The sequence below is a fragment of the Monomorium pharaonis genome, chromosome 1 (genome assembly GCF_013373865.1).
Source record: "Monomorium pharaonis isolate MP-MQ-018 chromosome 1, ASM1337386v2, whole genome shotgun sequence".
Classification (NCBI taxonomy): Eukaryota; Metazoa; Arthropoda; class Insecta; order Hymenoptera; family Formicidae; genus Monomorium; species Monomorium pharaonis.
The window spans coordinates 35,207,992-35,230,864 of NC_050467.1; the positions used below are offsets into that span (position 1 = coordinate 35,207,992).

Sequence of the window (22,873 nt, forward strand, 5' to 3'; positions counted from 1 at the left end):
AATGGATTTAAAGTTCTTTTGATGGATTAAAAGAATTATTCTAATGTAATTATTTGTAATTATTCTCTAAATCTGGCCTAACTTTTATATAAATATTTTAATCAAACCGTTTGCTGAATTTGAATCACCTAAAGTCGACATGCTATTGAAAGAACGCGAGTGGAACGGAATATTCACATAAAAATCATGGAAATATTCGTGTAAGTTCGAATAATAGATCGCGAAGATTACATACCAACAAATTACACGAGGGAGGGATGTACAAATGTAATTATCACAAATGCAGACTGCAGACTCGTCGAAAACGTACGTCGTGAGTGCGTGCATATATGTCCCCACAGAGACAGATAAAAATATGAAAAAGTACAAAAATATAGGGACTGATAACCAGCGTAAAGTAGTCTCTTAGATATCAATACACCGATCTCAAGAAAAATCGGAAAACGAAATTTTTTCGTAACTCTCATGCAGCACGGATTTTTTTCTTCTTTCTGCAGAATATGCGAGATGTACGCACGAGAACGCAACAAAAGTCACTTTCATTTTTACGACAATAGCTTCGAGGCTTCTCTATTTAGAGAATTGTACCAGAGAAAAGCCCATTACATTTATGGAGCAAACGAATCACTATGGAATTACCATAGAACAATAGACCAAGCGGCAACAAGAAAAAAACAAGACAATGGCAAATTACGCTTGACTCTGATAGAAAGAAGAAAAACACATTTATCTGTGCGTTTACTGCACGCGTTTCGTATTAAAGTTGCGGCCAGCTTAAATGGCTCCTAGACGATCAATAATATTGTGCAATGTTCTAATGTTATGCAATAATATTGTGCATCTAAGAACCGCTTTACACACGTGGCTAGGAGACCTTATCACCCTTCTTCGATGCCACATTTCTCTCTCATCCTTTTTACTCATATTATTAACAATTCTTCAATTTGTTCTCATACACACGTACACATACATATGCATTGTCTTCATTTTATTTTACCGTTCTATTTGATGCATTTTATGCCTTTCTCGTCTGTTCCACTGTGTGATGTATTCCGTATATATCAACAAAACGTACAAAAACAGAGTTTTGCGTAGTCGATGCGATTTAGAAAGATAAAGTTAAATGCGGTTGCACGTCACAATAAAGTAGCCCTACTCTTTCGAACAAGAATTTATCTTCCAAGAAGAATATCTTCTTTTATTCTTCTTCTTCTCTTTATCTTGCTCTTTCTTTATCTGAGACAGCGCAGCCACTTGGGCAGCATGGCCGCGCATCTCAAATAATCTCAAATGGAGCCGCTACTATCACCAGGAAACACCATCATATTCTCGGCTCCGTACGACGGTGTCGGCGAGCTTCTCGCGTCCAGAGACGCTCTGCTAGCGGAGCTGAAGCTGCTGGAGCTCAGATCCTCATAACTGGCCACCGACTGGCTGCCACCTGGAATAAATAACGGAAAGGTTTACTAACAAATTAGTGACGAGAAGCAGATTTCTCGTGCATAAAACTCGTCGCGCATCTTTGAAATGAATCCTAGATGAACAATAATATTTGTTCGTCTAGAGTTTGTTTTGAACTGTCTAGAGAAATATTATACAATAGTATTGTACAAGATTATACAATATTATACAATAGTATTGTACAAGAAATAGCATACAATAGTACTATACAATATTTCTCTAGGTACTTAATTCAAAACAAACTCAATATAGCCTCAAGAAAATTAATAATATTATGCAATATTCAAATATTGTGCACTAATATTGAGCATCTAGAGACCGCTTAAAGGAGAATCATGTTGCGTATATAAAAAAGGTTTTGTTAAAGTGTCTGAAGATTTAGCTAAATACAGTTATAAAATATATTATGTTGGACCATCAAAATAATATTATTAGATGCTCAAGATAATTATTAGAACATCAAAACTGTTCAGCAACATTATTATCGTACTCGAGCGTTCTGCATAATTATTTTCATAGCTTAACATAATTATTTTTAGATTTGTATCTGAAACTAAATTTTTAGATACTTCAGCAAACTGATCTTTTCGTATAATAAAGATGCTTATAGTTTATTGGCTGGTTAGTCTACGTCATTGGTCTTAAGGAATTAAGGAAAAAATATTTTTTTTAATAATGAAAACTTGACAGTTTGCAAACCGATTTTAGAAGGTGCACATTAAAAGTTCTCTCGTTGAGTTAATAAAAATAAAACACAATTGAGATTAAAATTGCACTTAGAAGGAAAAAGAAGAAATTAAATCAAGATTCAAAGACAAAATATTTATTTATAATCAAGTTCTCAAGTCACTTCATCTCATTGCATTAGTAAAATTTATTAGTAAATTTATAAATTATAATTAGAATCTATTAGTAAATTTTTCCTTGAGACCGATGATACATGTGCCAATAAATCCTTTACTAGAGCCAAACAAGATATCTTGATCTGTATTCACATGTTTATTCAGCGCCGCACATGACTACAATTTAAAATATATCATTAACTCATAAAAAATAAAAAGCAAAAATGTCTCAACATAGAGACGAGTATAATTTTAACAATTTAAAGCTCCCCAATTGCATGATGTAACATTATACAATAGTATACTTTATTAGGAAGTATACTTATGTAACAGAGTAATTAGTTGTAAAAGTTAATAAAAATTTTAAATAAGACATTAATAGAAGATTAATAGAAGACATTAACAGAAATTAATAGAACTTTGAATAAAATATAATGAAATTGTACTAAAATTATAGTAAACAATTTTTCGAAATTTATTTTGTCCTACTATAATTTTTGAGGGTGAATTCTAGGAAAAATTTCTTTCTGTGTATACATAAATGCCATACGTAATACATGAGCGCACGTACGCACATACACACATACACACAAAGTTATTAAATTTAATTATATCTATACAGAAAAAGTTGAAGTTGTATTGATGATATTGGCTAATGGTAATTTAATTAAATAATAACAGATTTAAATTGTTTAACACATTTTGACACATATATACACAATTATATATGTCAAATGCGCAAAGTGTAATATTGTATTGCACGACTCAATTGCAACAAAGTATAAATGTGTACACTGTGTACACAGTTTGGATAATTAGAATTATTTTTCAATACTTACCCTGGTGAAAATGTAAAATCGGAGCGTAAGTCGAATGTAAAGGGAGAGTAATAGAAGCGTTAACAAACGTTCTACGAAACGTAAATTGAAACAATGAAATGTAAAAGAAGTGTTAACGCTTCTTTTACATTTCATTGTTTCAATTTACGCTTCGTAGAACGTTTGTTAACGCTTTTATTATTTTCCCTTTACATTCGACTTACGTCCCGATTTTACATTTTCAGCAGGGTATGTCTATACCCTTTTGCATTTAATTTCTAATAGTGATAGAAAGTGCATTTTCAACATCATTTATAGCCGCCACATGATTAGTAACTATTTAATTATCATTAGAAAACAAATACTCTACCAGTAGTCCTCGAGCTAAGTACAAATGTGTAGTATTCAACGATTACGACAATTGGAACGCAACTTGTGTCTAAGAATATTGCAATTGGAAAGCATTTAATATTAATAAAAAATAAAATTTTATTAAAACAAAATTATAACGTGTCTCATATACATATTCAAATGCGCTGTGACATCTTGCTTGCATCAGAATGCTCCACGAACATCCAAGAACTCTTGTGTTTTTAAAAAGTCAAACTCGCAATCAGCGCTAAATATGCGATGCAAATACAAATCTACAAATATATACATCGTAAGTCGTAATTAAGAGGACGAGAAACTTTTCAAGAAAAATAGCATGCGTATGCGTTATGACTATATACTTTTATTTTCATTTTATATTGTTTTGTCTTTTTTTCTCCTTTATGCATTAGCAACCATTCCATGGTAAAGCGTCTCTCTTCCACGAGCTGACATCTCTCGCACGATGTCTCTCTCGAGCGAGTCGGACATTTCGTTTTGTTATTTTGTCTGATTTTTTTTGTACATTTGTCATTACAATTATTAATGTCAGTTTGTGTATTTTACATTACATCTCGGCGTACTTCCGCTACAATCGATTGTACGCCGTGGAAGAAAAGCGTCGCGTACTTCGCTCGCTTCCTTTCTACTCGTTCTCGTGAACGATTCCCCCGATCGGTTAATTTAATTAAATGAGATCATGTCAAGCGACACACGCAGCTCGATCCCGTTTAATATAAAAAACGGGAGAAGATAACGTCGCCGATTCTTTAATTCGTTTTAGCTATTAACTGTTTTAGATCTCTGCGCACTGAAAAAAGAAATTGTTAGCTTGATTAAATTTATAAATTTGTTTGTGACCTGATAAAAATATAAATATAAATATTTCACGCAGAAAAGAATTAGCCAGTTGTCGTGGCGTGGGATAAAAAAAGTTATGTGAATTAACGCGGGAATTAATGCGCAATCTATTTATATAAATCGGTATCTTGCATAGTCAATTAATTTCGTATAACTATCATATTGATATATAAATTAAAATTTCTTGCGATTCGATACTTAATTTTTCAACGGCAAATGTGTAACTTTAAAAATTGAGTCATGAAGAAATTTAATCAAGTTGAAAAACTCAAATCAAATTAACAACTTTTTTCTTCAATGCGGGAACTCTTGAATAAATTGGATATTCTTAAATTTTGGAATTAACATCAAAAGTGCATTCCTGAGAGTGTTCCCTACAAGTTACGTCATGAAAATTTTAAGAACTATTCACGCGTGGAGTCCGATTTTATCTTTTAAGAAAAAGAGTATCGCAATTTAAGAGGAGGAAACAAGAAGACCCTTAGATCTGTTTAGCTCGTGGTTCATCGATGATTGAAACCGGAACATTCGTAAGATAAGATTCTCAAAAATAATTCGGTCAGTTAAACAAAAAAAAACTGCTCTGATCTGCGACACTCTTTCTCACGCGATATGTATTACACATGCAATAACGAGTACATTTAAATTGCTTTTGCAATTCGCACAAGAGTCAGTCATTCATTGGTAGCAAAATAAATAGAGCATAAAGTTAAAATTGTACAGCGATTCATAAAAAAAAAATAATACTGAGCACCGTTCCTGTGCATTGAGAAAATACTACTCAGATTCACCGAACAAGCTAATACAAATAATATTTTCTTATTCCCTTTTCCTTTTTGCGTTAATTATTATTTATCTCTCTCTACTTTGGCTCATCCGAGCTCATTTTTCCTCATTGCACATCCGAGGAAATAACACAAATCGACTGACCATAGACTTACATCAAATTTAATTAAAGCATGTGACAGGTCTTGTTCGGACTTTGGCATTGCAAACATCACACAAGCGTCGTATACATTCTTACATATCCGCATGGCCGTTTCCCATCATCATGAATCATTTACGAGAATGAGATAAAGGACTCACGAACGAGACTGACAAAAGTTCTTCACAACAAGCACACTAAACGAACTTACAAGTTAAAGCTTATCAAAGAGAAATAGGGCTTCCGCTTTTGTCTTAAGTCGGACAAATAAATACACTGGAATTTCATAATCAGTGCCAAGTTGCCAACTCTGACTCACAAGCAACCCAACTCCATCCCCAACACAGTAATAACCGCCTCCATCAGAGGCTATAGCCTTAAAAATGGCGCTTGTCTATCAATACTAATTTAAAATTGTCGACTTGAACTCGTAAGCAATCATCCTTACAACAATATTCGTTGCTTACGAGTTAGAGTGACAACTTTGAATTAATAAAGATAGGCGGGCCGATTTTTTCGCACCATACCTGTGCATTGAGAAAATATGCGTGACTGAAGCAGCAAATACAGTAGTGTGAGAAAATAAGTGCGAGTATTGATTTTCTTGGCGATACATAAAACTAAGTTAAGATCAGTCGTTACATTATTTACTTTAATAGTAAATTAATAATAAATCTAAAGAAAAGAAGAGATAAAATATACAAAATATATAAAAATATATATATTTTTCAAAATTTAATCGTGATTAATGGACGATTAATAAAACCCGTTTTACTAACAAACATTTTAATGAAGCCGTATTTAATGTAAAAAAACTGCTCATCAATACTGTTCAATAAAACATCTCTCTCTTGATATAGCGCACAAAATTCTTTCCATATCCGTTCAACGCACATAAGTAGTATAAGTGAGGATAATCATACAATCATGATTAACATGTTCACGATTTTTACTGTTGAGAGTAAAAACTGTATTTGAATCATTATTTAAAGTGAATGTTACCTTATTATAAAATACAGAGCCCCGAACCATGCTCTATTACAATATTCCAGTGTATGCGAAAGTAAAATCAATGACATATAATCTATCGGCCGCGTTGACAATTTACGTTACAATATATTCGAACTTTCCACAATTATTCCCTTCTTGCAATGATATGTACAGTGGCGAAAAGTTCATATTATTGATCAAGCAAAGATTTATTTAACAAAAAGTGTATTCGACATTTGATAGAAAACAATTATTATATTTAACAATTATTAAGTCCTTCATTCGAAAAGTATAAATTTTTAGTTTGCAAATGTTTATTTTATAACTGATATCGTACTAATTCAACTTACACTATATGGAGAAAACTTTATTGTAAAAATTACTGTGGTAAATAATAAGCGCAAACCAATGAAGGCATTATGAAAATTTTTATTATGTTTTTCATCACATTACCATACACTTATACTTATGGTATAATTCTCTAAAATTTTTTCTTATGGTCCACGTGTACTATCGTACATAGTAATTTTTATTACAAAATTTTCTCCGTGTAAGGAAAAATGTTATTAACTCAACTAACTTTTCGATTTGATTAAACTTTTTTAATTCAAGCATTTAAATATTTAAGTTATATATGTATTCAAACTAAAATTCAAATATTTCACGTGGTTAAACTTGATCAAATTTTTTTAGTTCAAATATTCAAGTATTTTATGTATTTTATGTATTTAAACATGTAAGTACTTAGACTGAAGAAATTTAATTAAGTTAATAACTTTTTTGTAAGTGTAGAAAAGCTTACAGTTTTTTTGTCTCAAATGTAAAGAAGTGTAGTTTGAAGTATGCTTAAATAATCAAAGAGATTCCCAGGATATAATTAAAGAAATATAATTATTCGTTTTATAATATAGTCACTTCAAATGTTTAATAAGAAAGAATTAAAAAGATAAAAAATTCAATCATTTTATGCTAAGCAAAAATAATATGATAAACAGGTCAATGTATTGAACCAAGACAAATTTTCTTAATACATTATAATTAATTAGATAAACATTATATAATTATAAACGCGACTAATAACACTGTGTTAAAGAAACGTTTCAACTATACTTAGTCCTCTTCAGTCATAATACATTATCAATATGTATGAACTTAAAACACGAATGAAATGACGGACACGAAAATATAATTAAACAGTTAAACAAGATGACCATTGAACAACCATAAAACAGCTCATTGCGTATCAAATTATGTCATAATAAATAAAAACATAAACCAATCAATAATATAATTAAATGAATAATAAAATGAAAAATAATGAAATTTTTTCGTAAGTCGGTTTTCATATTAAAATAAATTTATAAGATTAAAAACAATGGTCAATCATTTTAATTTGACTTTTTGCACGAGATTCCAAATAACAAGTAGAAATAATTTAATTCATTAATTTCAATAAGTACATTTTCTTTTATAATTGATTTTTTTAAGATAGACGATTAATTTATACCTTTAATTGTAATTCTCATTTGTAATTTGTAGCTTACTAGTTTGTTTTATGATAAATCTATAGAAGAATATCATACCATTTTAATCGCCACTGTACATACAAATCAAAACTAACGTTATCCAAAGAGTTTATTGCAAAATTTGATGTATCTTGATAGATGATGTATCGGCCATTTTGTTTGTTTCTTTTTCTTTTTTTTTAGAAGAATACTTCTGCGTGAAGAAATATCGATTAATTCATCTTAACTCTATTCAGGTAAATACACAGATAAACTGTAACTCACTATACGCAGAAAAAAAGAAAGTAGAATCGCTTAAAGTTACAAATAAATTCGACGCCCAAAAAATATTTCTATTCCGTTAATAATTAATCTTCCACATTTAAGTCCGGTTGCACCAATGTTGCATATTCGGCATTAATTTCTCGTCTACAAGTAAGATTAATAATTTAGGAAAAGACAACTTCACAAATTGTTGATCCAGCTCGTTCAATAACTTTTGGTGCAACGTGGCCTAAATATTTTTTTAGTACAATTTCTATAAATTAGTACATCATACACATATCTACGATTTTACAATAAGTAATATCTACACGAAGCTTTATACTGCAAAAAAACGAAATAATACTCTGTTTCGAAAGAGGAGTCAAAATACTATCAAGAATTCGAGAATAATTATATACAAAATGCGCGCTATGCGAATTTGGACGTTATCAATGATTATTATTTCAATTATTATTTTTTCTCCTGCCGTGTATGAACGGCTGAAGAGTAAAACGAAAAACAGACACGCAATATGCTCGAATTACTATAGCAACGGAGTATATTACCTTCGTTCTTTCGCCGAGTATCGCAATTTCCCGACTAACGGGAATGAGAAGAAATTGAAATATCCTTCAATAATACAATGTGCATTTTTGCTTGTAATATATACCACACATACCTATACGCATCACACGCATTCCGTTTATTAACACGCATTCCACACACCAATTATTTATTTAAAATATTTAAATCATAAAAACTGCGCGTAAATCTTTTATTATCTTTTTCTTTTTCCATTTCGCGTATTACATGCCTGCATGTAGCGATATATGTAAAATAATGATCGCGACAAGAATTAAATGAGGAACAAATTTTGATCGATGTGTTATGTATCAAATTATATGCATATATCTAATGCCGCTTGGATCTAGATCAGTATCAACAAAAACATCACAGACTAATAAAAATTTTCCTAATAAAACAATGTGGAGAATGTATGGGGTGAATTACATCAACATTTTCTACTTGTCAAATAAACTAAATGACATCTTTGGACAAAATTGAACAATGATATTTAGGTCAGCACGTGACGTAACGCGCGAGTATTAATTATCAATAAATAAATAATGTTGTTTATTCTAATTTAGAAAAATTGTTACCATTTTCAAATAGAATTTTCAAATAGAAGAACAGTCTTCGATGATAATATATGTGACAGAAGGTATCAGTATTCTTACAACATTCATGAAATCCAAAAAAGGAGATTATCAGTCAGAAAAGTTTTTATCAGATATCGAAGCATAAGTAGCAGTGACTCAAATAAATAAATAAATAAATAAAAAAACAGAAAATTAGACATAATTAGATTCATTTTTAACTTTGTACAATTTTTATTCTTAATTCGTATAAAAAAATAAGTAATAGTTGCACGCACGCACGCAGCCATGTACGCACACACTAGTGTATAATATATTTCAAAAAATGCTATAATAATTAATTAAAAATAATGATTAATTTTTTAATTGTAGATATTAGTAAATGACGTTAGTTATTTCCATTCAGAAAATACTGTTAATTTAAATACATCTATAAAATAATAATACTATAAGGAAAAAATGTATCAATAGTATTTAATTTAATTTAATTAATTAATTAAAAATATTATAATTTTTTAATTCAATAACAGTATTAATATATCATGCTTTTGTTTCAATACAATAGTATTTGCTTTAATATTGTTATAAGACTATTTTTATTTACACTATTATTAGGTAATATTCTTAAGCATAACATTGTTCGTCTTCATGTATGCATTATCGTTCAGAAATATTCTCCGTACATTCACACACTGAGAAAAATATTTTTTGAAGAACAAAAATGTATTTCTTTAAATGTGTTTATCTTAAAATATTTATTTAAAAAATATTTGTTAAATTAAAGTTTTTTATATAATTTTTTATTTAAATTTTTTATTTTAAAAGATTTTTTATTTAAAATGTTGGATAAAAAATTACTTATTTCATAATTATTTATAAGGAAGCCACCTCTAATAAACTTGATGATACATGTCATTGTCAAAGTCACTCTAATGATCTCCAAGAGATATTAATCATCGCATTATTTGTTATAATTATTAACGAAAACTTTCATAAATAAAACAAAATTTTTCTCATTTGGAAATTAGATCATGTAGTATGTAGATAATAATATTATAAAAGAAATTTAATTATTATTGTATAATTATATTACTTAAATTTCTTTTGTCAAATACTTTTTATAATTTAAAAAATTACTTCTTTTAATCAACAAAATTATGTATTAATTTGTTTTAAATAAATATTTAGTTAAAAGTATACAATAAACATTTCCTATAATTCAAGAAAAAATCTTTTAATTTTAATAAATAATTTTCTCAGTGCATGATTATTCACAAGTATTGCATTACGCAGATATTTACTAACACTGACCCAATTATCCCTGCTCATATGTTCTTTTCTCTTTTTTCATAATTTAATTTGCAATTATATAAATTAAGAAAAAATGATTAACTTGATTAAATTTTTCAGTTCAAGTACTTATATATTTAGCTTAAATACATAAAATACTTGAATTTTAGTCCGAGTATTTATATATTTAAGTTCTTAGAAATTATATATAGATTAATTAAACTTAAAACTAAAATTCAAGTATTTTATATATTCAAATTAATATAAGTACTTGAACTGAATAAATTTAATCAAGTTAAAAAATTTATTTAAGTTAACAACTTTTTTCAATTCAAATATTTATATGTTTAACTCATTACCGTCTAATCAACTGTCTATTAATCGTAGATATCGACATTTTCTGCTTGTACAAATGGATAATTTGCTTTCACAAAAAGTGCTATTCAAGGATATTTGTGATTGTTCTTTCGATTCCCGAGGTTAATGTTCATGCTCAAGGAAATTAAATATAGTCTCTAAAAGAGGAATGCTTTAGATTATATTACAAGGTTATATTTTTCGAGTATTCTTATGTATTATTTTTTAAAATCCTTATTTATTTTTTGCCAATAGTCTTCAAATGTTGTTTGGAACTACCTTCATACATATGATAAATATGTTTTTTTCATATATTCTATAAAGATTGAAAATAAAAGTTAAAGATTAATTTACACTTCCGCATTTCGGATATAAATAGAATTCTAAAAAGTTTTTGAGATTATTTTCTTCATAAGAAAGATTATTTTTAAAGCTCACTCTCGCCTAAGGGTCAACCCTTTGTTTTCAAAAACAAAAGGTAATGGTAGTGAATTTCTTACATTCAACGAGTTTTTTCTCGTTTGTTTCGAATCTAAAAAATTTACCTTTACCATTGTGTTTCCTTTACATGGTATCCTATAAGGATTGAAAATAAGAATTAAGAATAAATTTTTTATACTTCTGTATTTCAGATTGAAATAGAATTCCGAGAGGTTTTTGAGATCGTTTTCTTCACATTTGAGATTATTTTTGAAGGCTTCTTCTAAAAGGTTGAAAATAAAGAATAGGAATAAATTTCTTAGCAACAAATATAATTCTTATTGTCGCCAGTAAGAAACAAGAAAATATTAAATTTGAAGATTGATTGAACTAGCAATCCTTTTATTGATAAAAATTTACACAATGTTTTAATCAAAATCCTTTTCGAGCGTAACGTATAAAATACTAAATCACGAAATGACATGACAACAAAACCCACATAGCACACATTTTTCAGAAAGCTTTCTGAAAGATACCTTCTGCCAGATATCTTTCAGAAAGCTTTTTGAAAAATAGTGGTGTGTATGAGCAAGTTAGCAGTTCTTTTTTATTAGTAGTGTTATTTTTATAAAAATCAAGAATAAAGAAGTAAGTAGGAGTGGCTTCGTTGTATAAATTGCATTTATCTCATTAAATTTGACGTGCGTTGTGCATTCTCTACACAGCTAAAAAATAAGTGTATAAAAAATAACACTACTAATAAAAAAGAAATAATTTGTTGCTGTTGTCACGTCACTCCATGTTTAGCATTTAATACCATACGTTTGAAAAAGACCAGAATTTTGGTAAAAACGTTGTGTAAATACAATTTTTATTAATAAAAGGATTGCTAATTCAACCTTCATAAATTTCTCAGATTAATGAAAATTGACCATTTTTTTCTCCTTTTGAAAACAGAAGAAAACTCGTCGATTTTCGCGAATCTGAGAAATTCACCTCTTATAGATTATTACATGAAGGAAACACATTTAGCTATATCTAAAGGTAGTTCCAAAGAATATTTAAAGACTGTTGGCGAAGAATAAATAAGGATTTAAGAAAAATAATATGCAAGAAAATTTTCAAAAAATCTTATCTTCAAAACATTTTTTAACGGCCATATTTAATTGTCTGAGGGTTACACATGAAAACTGACCCTGAGAATTGGAATAGCAATTAAAAATATTCCTATAATAGCATTTTTAAAGCAAATTATTAATTCGTAGCAAGAGACGTGGGATACGGATAGTCGATTTAATGGAAACGAATTAAGTTATATTATATAAATAAAAACGTGAATTGCAGTTTAAATATTTTATGTATTTGAATTAAACATATAAATACTTAGCCAAAAGAAATTTAATCAATATTTAAAAAATTTAGTCAAACTGACTTTTTTCTCAGTAAAGCCCCTAATAAACTATTTTTTGTATTTAAATTATATATTTATAACAGCAGTTGACTTTTTTATCACCACTCATTATTTCTCCTAAAAAAAATTTACTTAATTCCAATGCGGATAATTAGTCCGACGTTAATTGGATTTGCAAACATTTTACATGTTTTATTTTTTTACAATTCGTATTCTCACTCAAAATAGATTTTATAAATGATCTTCGAATCAATAATAAAATTCGCTTCTCAACATACGTTTTCTGCGTGAGTTTTTATATAACTATACAACAGCAGTAGCAACGACAGTAGATCGCTGCCATGAAACTACCAAGTTTACTGAAATGAGTATTTAACTTCATTTTTCTTTGTTACATTCTCACATACAATATCCGTTTCTTTTTTCTCTTTTACTACTAATATTAAAGTATACAAGAAATGTAATTTTATATCTACACACATGTGTGCGCGCGCACATGCACACTTTTTATCACCATTGAACAACATTCGGCAACATTGAACACGTTTTTTACATTCTTTTTCTTATTTTTTATTTTCTTCATCGTCTTTTAATCCGCGTGTAACATTCAAAAAGACTTTGAAATTTTTACATATAAAGTACATGCCTTCGTAGGCCATTTTAAAAATGTGAATGAATTGGGAGAGATACAAAGAGAAGATTTAAAAAAAAAATATATATATAATAATTACCACGCAAACGAAATATAAAAGATGAAATTAAGGGAACATTTTTCTTCAGCTTAAATATCTTTAAAAGTGTAAATTTTGTATAAATATATACACAGTTCTACTTGTATTCAAAAATATAAAAATATATAATTTCTTAAACGAGAAAATCTCTATACACACAAAACTTTTTATTGATAATGTAATTATATACGTAATTACACACGCACACACGCACGCGCACGCATGCACGCACGCACGCGCGCTAAAGTAGGCTGAGTTCAGCTGGACCCCATGATGTGTGTGTGTGTGTGTGTGTGTGTGTGTGTGTGTATACACTTGATTAATTACGTATATAACTACAATAAAATTAAAAATAATAATACGAGATAATAATGAAATCAATCCTTAGCTGGCATCATGAGGTTCAGCTGAATCTAGCCTACTTTAGCTTCAATTTACTCTCCGTTATCGTTCAAGAATTACATACTGTGGTGCTATTTATTATTACTTTGAAGAACCCTCAACCCCCTCGAGCACAGAGAGTAATCTCAATAGCCGTGGCAGCCGAAGTAAACAGAGACCTCAGTGTACCAACAACGACCACCAATAAACTATTTTTTTCAAAGTAAAGTATCTCGAGAGGCTTTAGGTAAATTTGTAGCTCTTAATATGAAACAATGAAATATGAATTTTATAATTAAAGTCATTTTCGTTTTTCTGCATTCTTACATTTTTTTCAAGTGATAAAAATCAATAGCTATTTTACAGTACACATTTTAGTGCTTGGGATCTGAAAGACCGTAGGATGCCAGCTATGTAATTCTGGTGAAGTGTGCCAGCTAAGGGTTAAAAGATAATACTCAATATATTAAGTGTATAACTTAAATCGGCTTTAAAAGATATATATTGTTTATTTACAAAAAATATATTTTCAATTTTTGAAATAGTTTCCATTACTTTTTATACACTTTTGCCAATTTACGGGCAAAATCTATTTTGGAAAAAAGATGGTAGTTTTGAATTGATAAAGTCGTCAATTTTGACATTCTCCTCTGAAGACTTGAAGTGGAATCAATCAGATAATAATAATAATTTCAAGAAATGAAATCTAGTGGATATGCCGCGTAAGTGAGAATTTTAAGTTGATTAAATATAAGGGCCGAGAATTAAATTGACATCTAATAAAAATTATAGATTATAAATAATAATAAATAGTAATAAATGCCTTGAAAATCAATATCAATAAGTAAATCTTTAAGATTTTATGCGCGCGGATGTGTGCGTGTGTGTGTAAGTTTAATCTTCTTCATAAAATCTCAAATTTTTTAACTTTAAATGTCTTTGATGCTTTCGAGTTAAAAACGTTCCCTTAATTTTCGAATAATTCGTCTTTTGAGCATATTAGATTGAATTTATATCTTTATTATAAATTAAGTATGTCATATTTAACTTTAAAATTGTTGCAACTTGTAATTTACAAAACTTAAAATATTTCAATTTTCTTTAATTTAAAATTTTAATAATTATAAACAATTAATTCAAGAAGAAGGATGCATTGTAAAATTATAGGATAAACGATCTATTTTTATGTTTCTTTTCTTATCGATTAATACATGAATTATTAGTGTTTTTATTCCCTTTTATATAATTGACTACATCTTGTGATCACGCTTTTATTCTAAATGAACTCTTTCAACTTTTAATTATAATTACAAAAAAATCTTTTGGCAACTTTGATTGCTATTGTAACTTTTGATTGCTATTGTAAATTTATAATAGTTTAAATAATAGTTTCTCATTTTTAACACAAATTTTTGTATAAGGTCAAAAATATAATTTAATAATTTTATATATATGTGTATACATATATATTATATATAATGTGTGTGTGTGTGTATGTGTATATATACATACATGCAAATATATACCTATACATATATGTACATATACGTATATTATATATAAGAAATTTTTTCATTTGAAAATGTGGTCACAAACGCAACTTGCCTACTCTTAATCCGTGCAAGAATTATATCAAATAGTTTTTTACAGTTACTTAAAAATATCCCAAATTTCTTTTACGTTTATAAAGCAGGAGACAAACAAATTGTTTTTAAATTAAAAAATTTAATATTTTACCTTTTTGAAATGTACTTTTTTAATTATTCTAAAAATTCGTAATTTATTTCGCACATCTATATATATATATATATATATATATATATATATACACAATCACATATAATAATAAATAATACAATAATAATAAAATATAATTGTAGAAAAGTTAAGACTAAAAAAATGTTAAAATAATTGAAAATTAATATAACCCAATTTCCAATTAAGATTTACAAAAAATCTAAGTTTAAAATAAATACAGACAATATTTCAATAAAAAAATAAGAAAATAAAACGTTAAACAATAACAAAATATAATTTCTGTAAATTGTTTATAATGAATTCTGTTGCAAGATTTTAATATTTTTAACACTACAAATTACATTGAATATGCGAACGTCAGTATACTAAAAATTGCACTAACGTTACTTTTTAACCCTTTCGTACATGACTTTTTTTAGGCATAATTTTTTTCTATAATAATTCACGTTTTAATAAGGATTTTTGGGGTCACTGATGATGAGATCAAAATTGCAAAATTTAAAAGACGTATCCAATATGACAGATTAAAATATAACACTTTCTTAAATTTTTACTTTTTTATATACATTTTTTTTTGTATTCGTATATTTTGTCAAATTATATATTAGATCTGAATTAAAAAATTTAACTTTAATTTATAATCACCGACTCAAAAAACTTCCGGAAAATAAATTGTATTCGAATCTGACAAAATTTAGCATTGTAGTCCGTCATATTAAATCCGCAATTTTTTAATTAAGGAATTTTTTTCATGTAGCTTTTACATTGACTTTTAAAAGTTCAGAAGAAACGTGCTATCTTAATTTTTGTGAGATATATGTATTCATTATTTTTAAAAGTATTTGAAAAATATTTTTAAAAGTATTCAAAAGTATAACAAAGTATGTATTTTGTACGTATTTTGTATGTAATATGTATGTAGTATCTATGTATATAATTCAAGAAATGAAACTCACAAGTATTTATTTTTTATCTAAAGATACTTTATCTTTAAAACAAGTCCAGAAAAAAGTCGCTATCTTTATTTTCATAAGAGATATAAATTTTTAAAGAAATGAGACGTATATGTCTCACCATGCACAAGAGGGTTAATAGTGTATAGTGTGTATAGTTCATATCAAACTATATGCAGATTTGAGTTGTTGAGTTTCAATAATAAATTCAAGCGATGTTAACAATAAGAGTGTTTCAAATCATTTTACACGACTTGCTACATTTTCAATTATTATTAGAACCAGTGTTTACCATTATTTAGATAAAACTGTCATTCTAAATAATCATTTAGGTAAAGAAATAGTTTTATCTTTATCTAGATTCTTAAAATGTATATTATCTACATATTTATCTTAGATACAAAAAGTATATTATATTTTTCAAATTATCTAAAATAACATTATTTAGATAAATTAAAAAGATAACACTTCTTTTATCTAAAATAAACAAAGATAACATACATTTTGATAATCTAGATAAATACAACAAAGCTTCTTTATCTAGATGACAGATAACGACAAACACTGATTACAACATATATAAATTATATAAATTGATAATAACTAAAAAAGTGTATATAAATCAATACAAAAATTAATAAGAGAACATAATAATCTAATCCAATTAATAAATTCGTTAAGTTTTTCTTGTAGACAATATGTAGTTTGTTTGAGAAGAGAAAGAGAGAAAAAATTAGAGAAAAATTTCAAGAAAATAAAATTTAGAAGTAAACTTCGACGAAAGAGAACAAAATTTAATTGGACTGATGTTTCAGAACCGTCTGAAATGTCTGAAATCATGCGTTAAAAAAGGATATTGATACGTTTTATCCTTCACATCATCGTCATTATTCTTGTGATACTCGTCATACGGTTAGCCAATTCTGGATTCATTTATGGTCAATCACAGTGCTTTGTCCAATGTTCAATATTGTATCTAAATTTGTGTAGTGATACGTGTAAGCGTAAATGTTCGAACAGCATGGTTTATGCAAAGATGAATGCGTTCGAGGAATCATGTAGAACACATCGTCTTAAGATTCATAACGAATTTTTTGCCGTCCTCTTATTATTACTATTATGTATTATTATTATTATTATTAGTATTTCGTCAACAATTTATCAGGAAATACTCGTCATATAAATAATTGATGACATAGAGTCCTTTAAAATCTTGAAAACAAATAGGTGTTATACAAAAGTGCACAAAGACAATATGTACAGTTAAATAAGCAATCAAAGAGTTCCTTATTATAGTCATTCCAAACTGTACAAAGTATTATAATTTGAAAAATCTTTTCAAAGTTTCAACAATTTCTCTTTGTTTTCTTTACATTCAGAAAAATGTTGTTAATTTAACTAAATTTTCCAATTTAATTAAATGTCTTCAGTTCAAGTATTTATATATTTAAATACATAAAATATTTAAACTCCAGTTTAAATATTTCTCAGTACTCAACTATAGTATACTCAACGAAAATTCTTAATTAAAATTTTCTACTCAATTAAATTTCTTCTATTAAATTTATTTATATATTAAACTTGAATACATTAATATTTAAACTAAAGAAATTTAATCAAATATATGTAAATGTACCAAGTATATACAAATACATACCAAGTATATACAAGTATATACAAATATTTCTGTATTCAACTATAGTATACTCGACGAAAATCCTTATTAAAATTTTCTACTCAATTAAATTTTTTCTATTAAATTTATTTATATACTAAATTTGAATAAGTTAATATTTAAACTAAAAAGATTTAATCAAATGTATGTAAATGTACCAAGTACATACAAATACACGAAGTCAAATAATTTCATCAAATTGAAAAATTTAGTCAATTAGTAACTTTTTTTCTTAATATATACTGTCGTCACTTGATGAAATTCATAATTCATAGGCAGTAAATAAAAACTAGATGAATTTGATAGATATTTTGTACTACAACGAAGTATGGCCTATTACACATCGATCGCTCAAGAATAGGCTGGCTAAAAAGAATCGATCCCGTAAATGAACACCTGATGGCCAAGAACATCGTTAATTGTACCAAACAATTACGTTACCGATAATGGGCAAACGATATCTAGATACATGATTTGTTTGCACCACATAGAATCCATTATTTTTTCTAAGGCAGTCGAATTAAAATTGCTACATACGTGTTTCTCGGATAACGAGACGCGATCCCGTCCCAGGAACGCCTTCGTTAGCTTTACACTTCATTAAAACTAGTGCCGAAGCGTCTAATAGTATCCTAATATTTGCTAGAACGCAACCTTGCCCGCTATATCACGCCCGTACACTCATGCGTATATCTTTGTGATTGATGTATTAATTACTAATTAATAAGACTCAAAATGAAGATAGAACCACACAAAGCGCGAGTTTTAAACAGACAATAACTTTGTACATATATGATGACATATTTTTTTCTCGATTTCTCTTACAAGTTTACTCCGCTCGCAATCGTCTCAAATATTAAATTTTCATGCCAGAAATAAATTCCTAGAAATATCAATAGCGAATTAATCACGAAGGAAAAATGAGCTTATCGTCATTGTAGTGAGACGCAATACGCCGATCGACGCTACCCGACGCGGGATAGCTCTTCGAGGTTGCGCAGTTTTGGGGCGCGAGCAACGGGAATTCATCGTGATCTCGTTCCCTTATGTATGAACGCTAATCTACTCCCGTCACTTGCATCAGGAGTATGTAGAGGGCAAGGCTGGCCCTAGGCACGTCCATGCAGCAATCCTCTACTCATCTGCGCTTTTTCCTTTTAGATCTGGTGCTTGCTTTCTTGACGGCGATGCTCGAGTGCTCGGTGCTAGGTGCCTTGTGCTCCATCTCACTCCGTTTTTCGACGGGTCCATTGGAGGATTCCGAGGATACTTTCAAAAAGGTTGAATTGTAACGCTCGGTTGATGTTCCGTCGGCCGTGCTGTCGTTGCTGTTCTCTTGCGCTTGTGGTCGCGACATTGGCTGAAGCTGCAAAGAAGATTCTCTTTGCGATTCTCTCCTCTCAGCTGCCACGTTACCTCGACGTGTTTCGTCGACGGTGGATCGTACTTCCGATGCGAGGAGAGGATTGTCCCTCGTCGTTTTGCTATCCCCCTTGTTGCCTCGAGAGATTTTAGCCCGCACCGTAGTGGTCGTGACGCACGTGATATCCTTGTCCGCGTGAGGCTCTTCGTCTACTATCGGTGCTTGAAGGTCTACAAGAATATTCTCCTCCACCGTTGTCGTCGCCGTCTTCGTTACGACGTTATTCTTCTCACCGAGGAGAAGCTGCTTCTCCTCCTCCTCCTCCTCTTCCTCCTCTTCCTCCTCCTCTCTTTTTTCCCTGGTTCTGCAAACTTGTCGTCGCGCTGCGCGTCTTGCAGATTCAAGGAACGTCATAGAATTATCCTTGTCACGGTATTTCGTTTCTTCCAGCTTTCTCGCATGTTCGCCGATCTCCGATCTTTCTTCCACTTCTATCAACGGTTCAAGATCAGTTTCTTTGCGAACGTCCTGCGAATCAGAGGAAGGAGAGATACTCTTCTTGACAACCGAACTCCAGGATATCTCCACCAAGGACAAGGCTTTTTGTTCTTCCTGATCCTTAGAACAAAAGTCCACGATCGACTCTTCTTCCCGCACGGCCTCCTGCAATTCTGCTATTTTCACCTTGGAAGAGCGAAATAAAGGCAAAGAGACGGGAAGAGGAAGAGGCTCTGTCAAGCTGATCTCCTGCGACTGGCCGTCCGACTGCGATCGCTTGCTCTTGCGAGACTTCCGAGCACGTGTCCCAGTTGCAACGACAGGCAGAATCTTGCATTCCGGCGTCGCATTGACGTTCATATCAGCCTTCTGCATTGCGTCGAGATCGATAATTTCAACAATATCACTATCAGTTGTCTGAGAGATCCGTTTAGCAACAGGTAGCAGCGAAAACGACGAGAAACTCGTCTTCTGGCCACGATTTTTGGACCTTTTCATGGGGCTTGGATGCGCTTCTTCCGTCGCCTTGTCTCTGAAACAATCGATGGAACTGTTGGATCTGTCGGACTCCTTCGACTTTGGCTGGATCTTCTCTGGGTTGTATATTACGGTGACCTCCGCGGTCTCCGCCTCACGTTTTTCGATCATCATGATATCTGTCCATTTTCTGTTGGATCTAATCTTTGTTCCCTGCTGCTCCGCCAACGTCGTTTCCTGCAGAGTTGTCTGCAGCAGAGATTCTCCCTGCGACAGTCTCGTCATCGCATCGAGCTCTAACTCGCGGACTTCCGATAACTGAATATGTTCTAGATCATCGTCAGAAGATAAAGCATGTTTGCTATGCCTTCTACGCGAGCAACTGTCACCGCTGTTCACCTTCGTCAACAATTTAATCGCGCCAGCGTCGCCTTGTTCCGAGGACTCGAAACCGAGTTCGACACTGTGTATGTACTCGAGATCGTCATCCGAAATCGTGCTCTTGCTGCTCTTCCGTCGCACTATGGGAGAGGAGAATTGCGCGACACCCGTAGTCGCACCTGTGTCGCCGCCGACGTCAATCTTCATCCGCATCTGCATCACTTCAGACGCATGAATGTGCTCAATGTCGTCATCGGACTGAGTGGATATGGAAGCGGTTTCTCTACCAAGATTACACGTCTCTACCATGTGATACTCAATGGAGCTGAAATCGTCCAGAGGTGGAGGATCCAGCGGCGGCAATTCATTGTCGTCTTCATTCTTATCATCACGGTCAGTCGGAAGTAATTTCGCTTTCTCCACATCTGACAAGAATTCAATCGGATCTTTTTTCATCGCGATAATAACGTCGGCGATCGATTTCGCTGTAATCTCTTTGTTTTCGAGAGTAACCCGATTTTTGTCAGTAGGTTCCCGCGGAGAGACAAGAGTTCTCCATTCGTTGTTCTTACGTGTCACCTCGCATTTATCTCTCACATTTTCAAATCTCTTGGTATCAATGTCATTGTCCTCTTTTCTAGCGTTCGCTATATCTACACACCGCACATCTTCGATGACGATGTTGTCCTCGTCCTCCTTGACGACATAATTCTCCGAGGTCCATGTCACTCGCTGTTCAATCGAATGCGATCTCTGCGCGCAATTCGACATTTTCTCGGTATCGATGGCTTTTCTCGCTATAAGTTTTTTTATTTTCTCGTCTTTGCTTGATTGTGGCATCTCGATAATACTCCTGTCATCTCGCATCGTTTTGTTCTCCATTAACGTGACGCTGTTATCGTCATAGCTGACAACATACTTGGCCCTGGCAAGGTGCCTTTCATGAGCCTCGCTGCGATAATCCTCGACAGATCGTCTGTCGACGGCGGATCTTCCTTTGCTGCACCACAACGCTTCCTTCGCTTGCGTCATTGGGCTGCTCGGGATCTCGCCTGGCTCAGCGCACAGACTGAGACTTGTTGGTACGTCGTGGAACGCCTCCTCCTTTTCATAGTCAATTGATGTGATCGCCGTTGCCATGGTCGTGGCCGCCATCTCCGCGCACAAGGCGCGACGCTCCTGTAGCTCGCGTATGTTTTCATCGGGCACGCTGTCAATTGCAGGCTCGCTCGCTGCGCGCATCTCCGCGCAGATCTCGGTGAGCTCGCGACTCAACGCCTGGCTCTCCGGTTCGTCCGGAAAGTCGACGGCCGCGCCAAGTGAAGCCGGGCCCTCTTCCGCGCACACACTTCTAGGCGCGTGGACTTCTTCCGCGACGGAGTCGTACTCCAATACGGAGCTAAAAGCCCCGTCTTCATCCTCGTCGGCCGACACGGTAATCACGGTGCCGGTGTGAGGGTTGACGACTTTAGTTACCGGTTGACCCACCCTCTCAAATACCGTACGCCTCCCTAGTAACAGAAAAAGCCATTGGCAGGTATCAATATCACGAGTCGCTGCTGATCACGAGTCGCGTGTTCCTCTTTCTCTTTCTCTCTCTCTCTCTCTCTCTCTCTCTCTCTCTCTCTCTCTCTCTCTCACTCTCACTCTTTCTCTCTTAAGTTTTTCTTTTTTCTATCTTTTTTTTTATCGCTCGCATGCTCGCTCAGGATTGTATTTTAATATGAATACGATCTCGCGGCGTTGAAGTCACAATAGAATCGTTAAGAGAAAAAAAGATTATTAATTTAATTATATTTGTCAACACTATTAAATTTTTATTATTCAAGTATTTATGGTATTTAAATTTAATATATAAATATTTGAAATAAAATAATAACGTTTTTCTTTTCAACTAAACTTGATCGAATTTTTTTCAGTTTAAGTATTTATATATTTAAGTTAAACATATCAAATCAATATATTAAAAATTAATCAAGTTAAGTA

The 22,873-nt window shown here is 31.3% G+C and overlaps 1 protein-coding gene across 6 annotated transcripts in view; it reads right to left on the reverse strand.

Moving 5' to 3' along the window:
• Positions 1-449: 449 nt before the first annotated feature.
• LOC105838380 (FK506-binding protein 5) overlaps positions 450-22,873 on the reverse strand; it is a 66,626-nt gene continuing 44,202 nt past the window's right edge. For 2 of the 6 annotated variants that reach the window (XM_036295412.1, XM_036295409.1), the window contains exon 11: positions 17,967-22,398. In XM_036295412.1, coding sequence (XP_036151305.1) covers positions 19,307-22,398 — 3,092 coding nt within the window. In that variant the 3' untranslated portion in view covers positions 17,967-19,306. Of the gene's footprint in view, positions 1,442-17,966; positions 22,399-22,873 lie in introns of those variants that run through there. The other 4 variants (XM_036295410.1, XM_036295411.1, XM_036295413.1 and 1 more) reach the window with 3 other exon arrangements.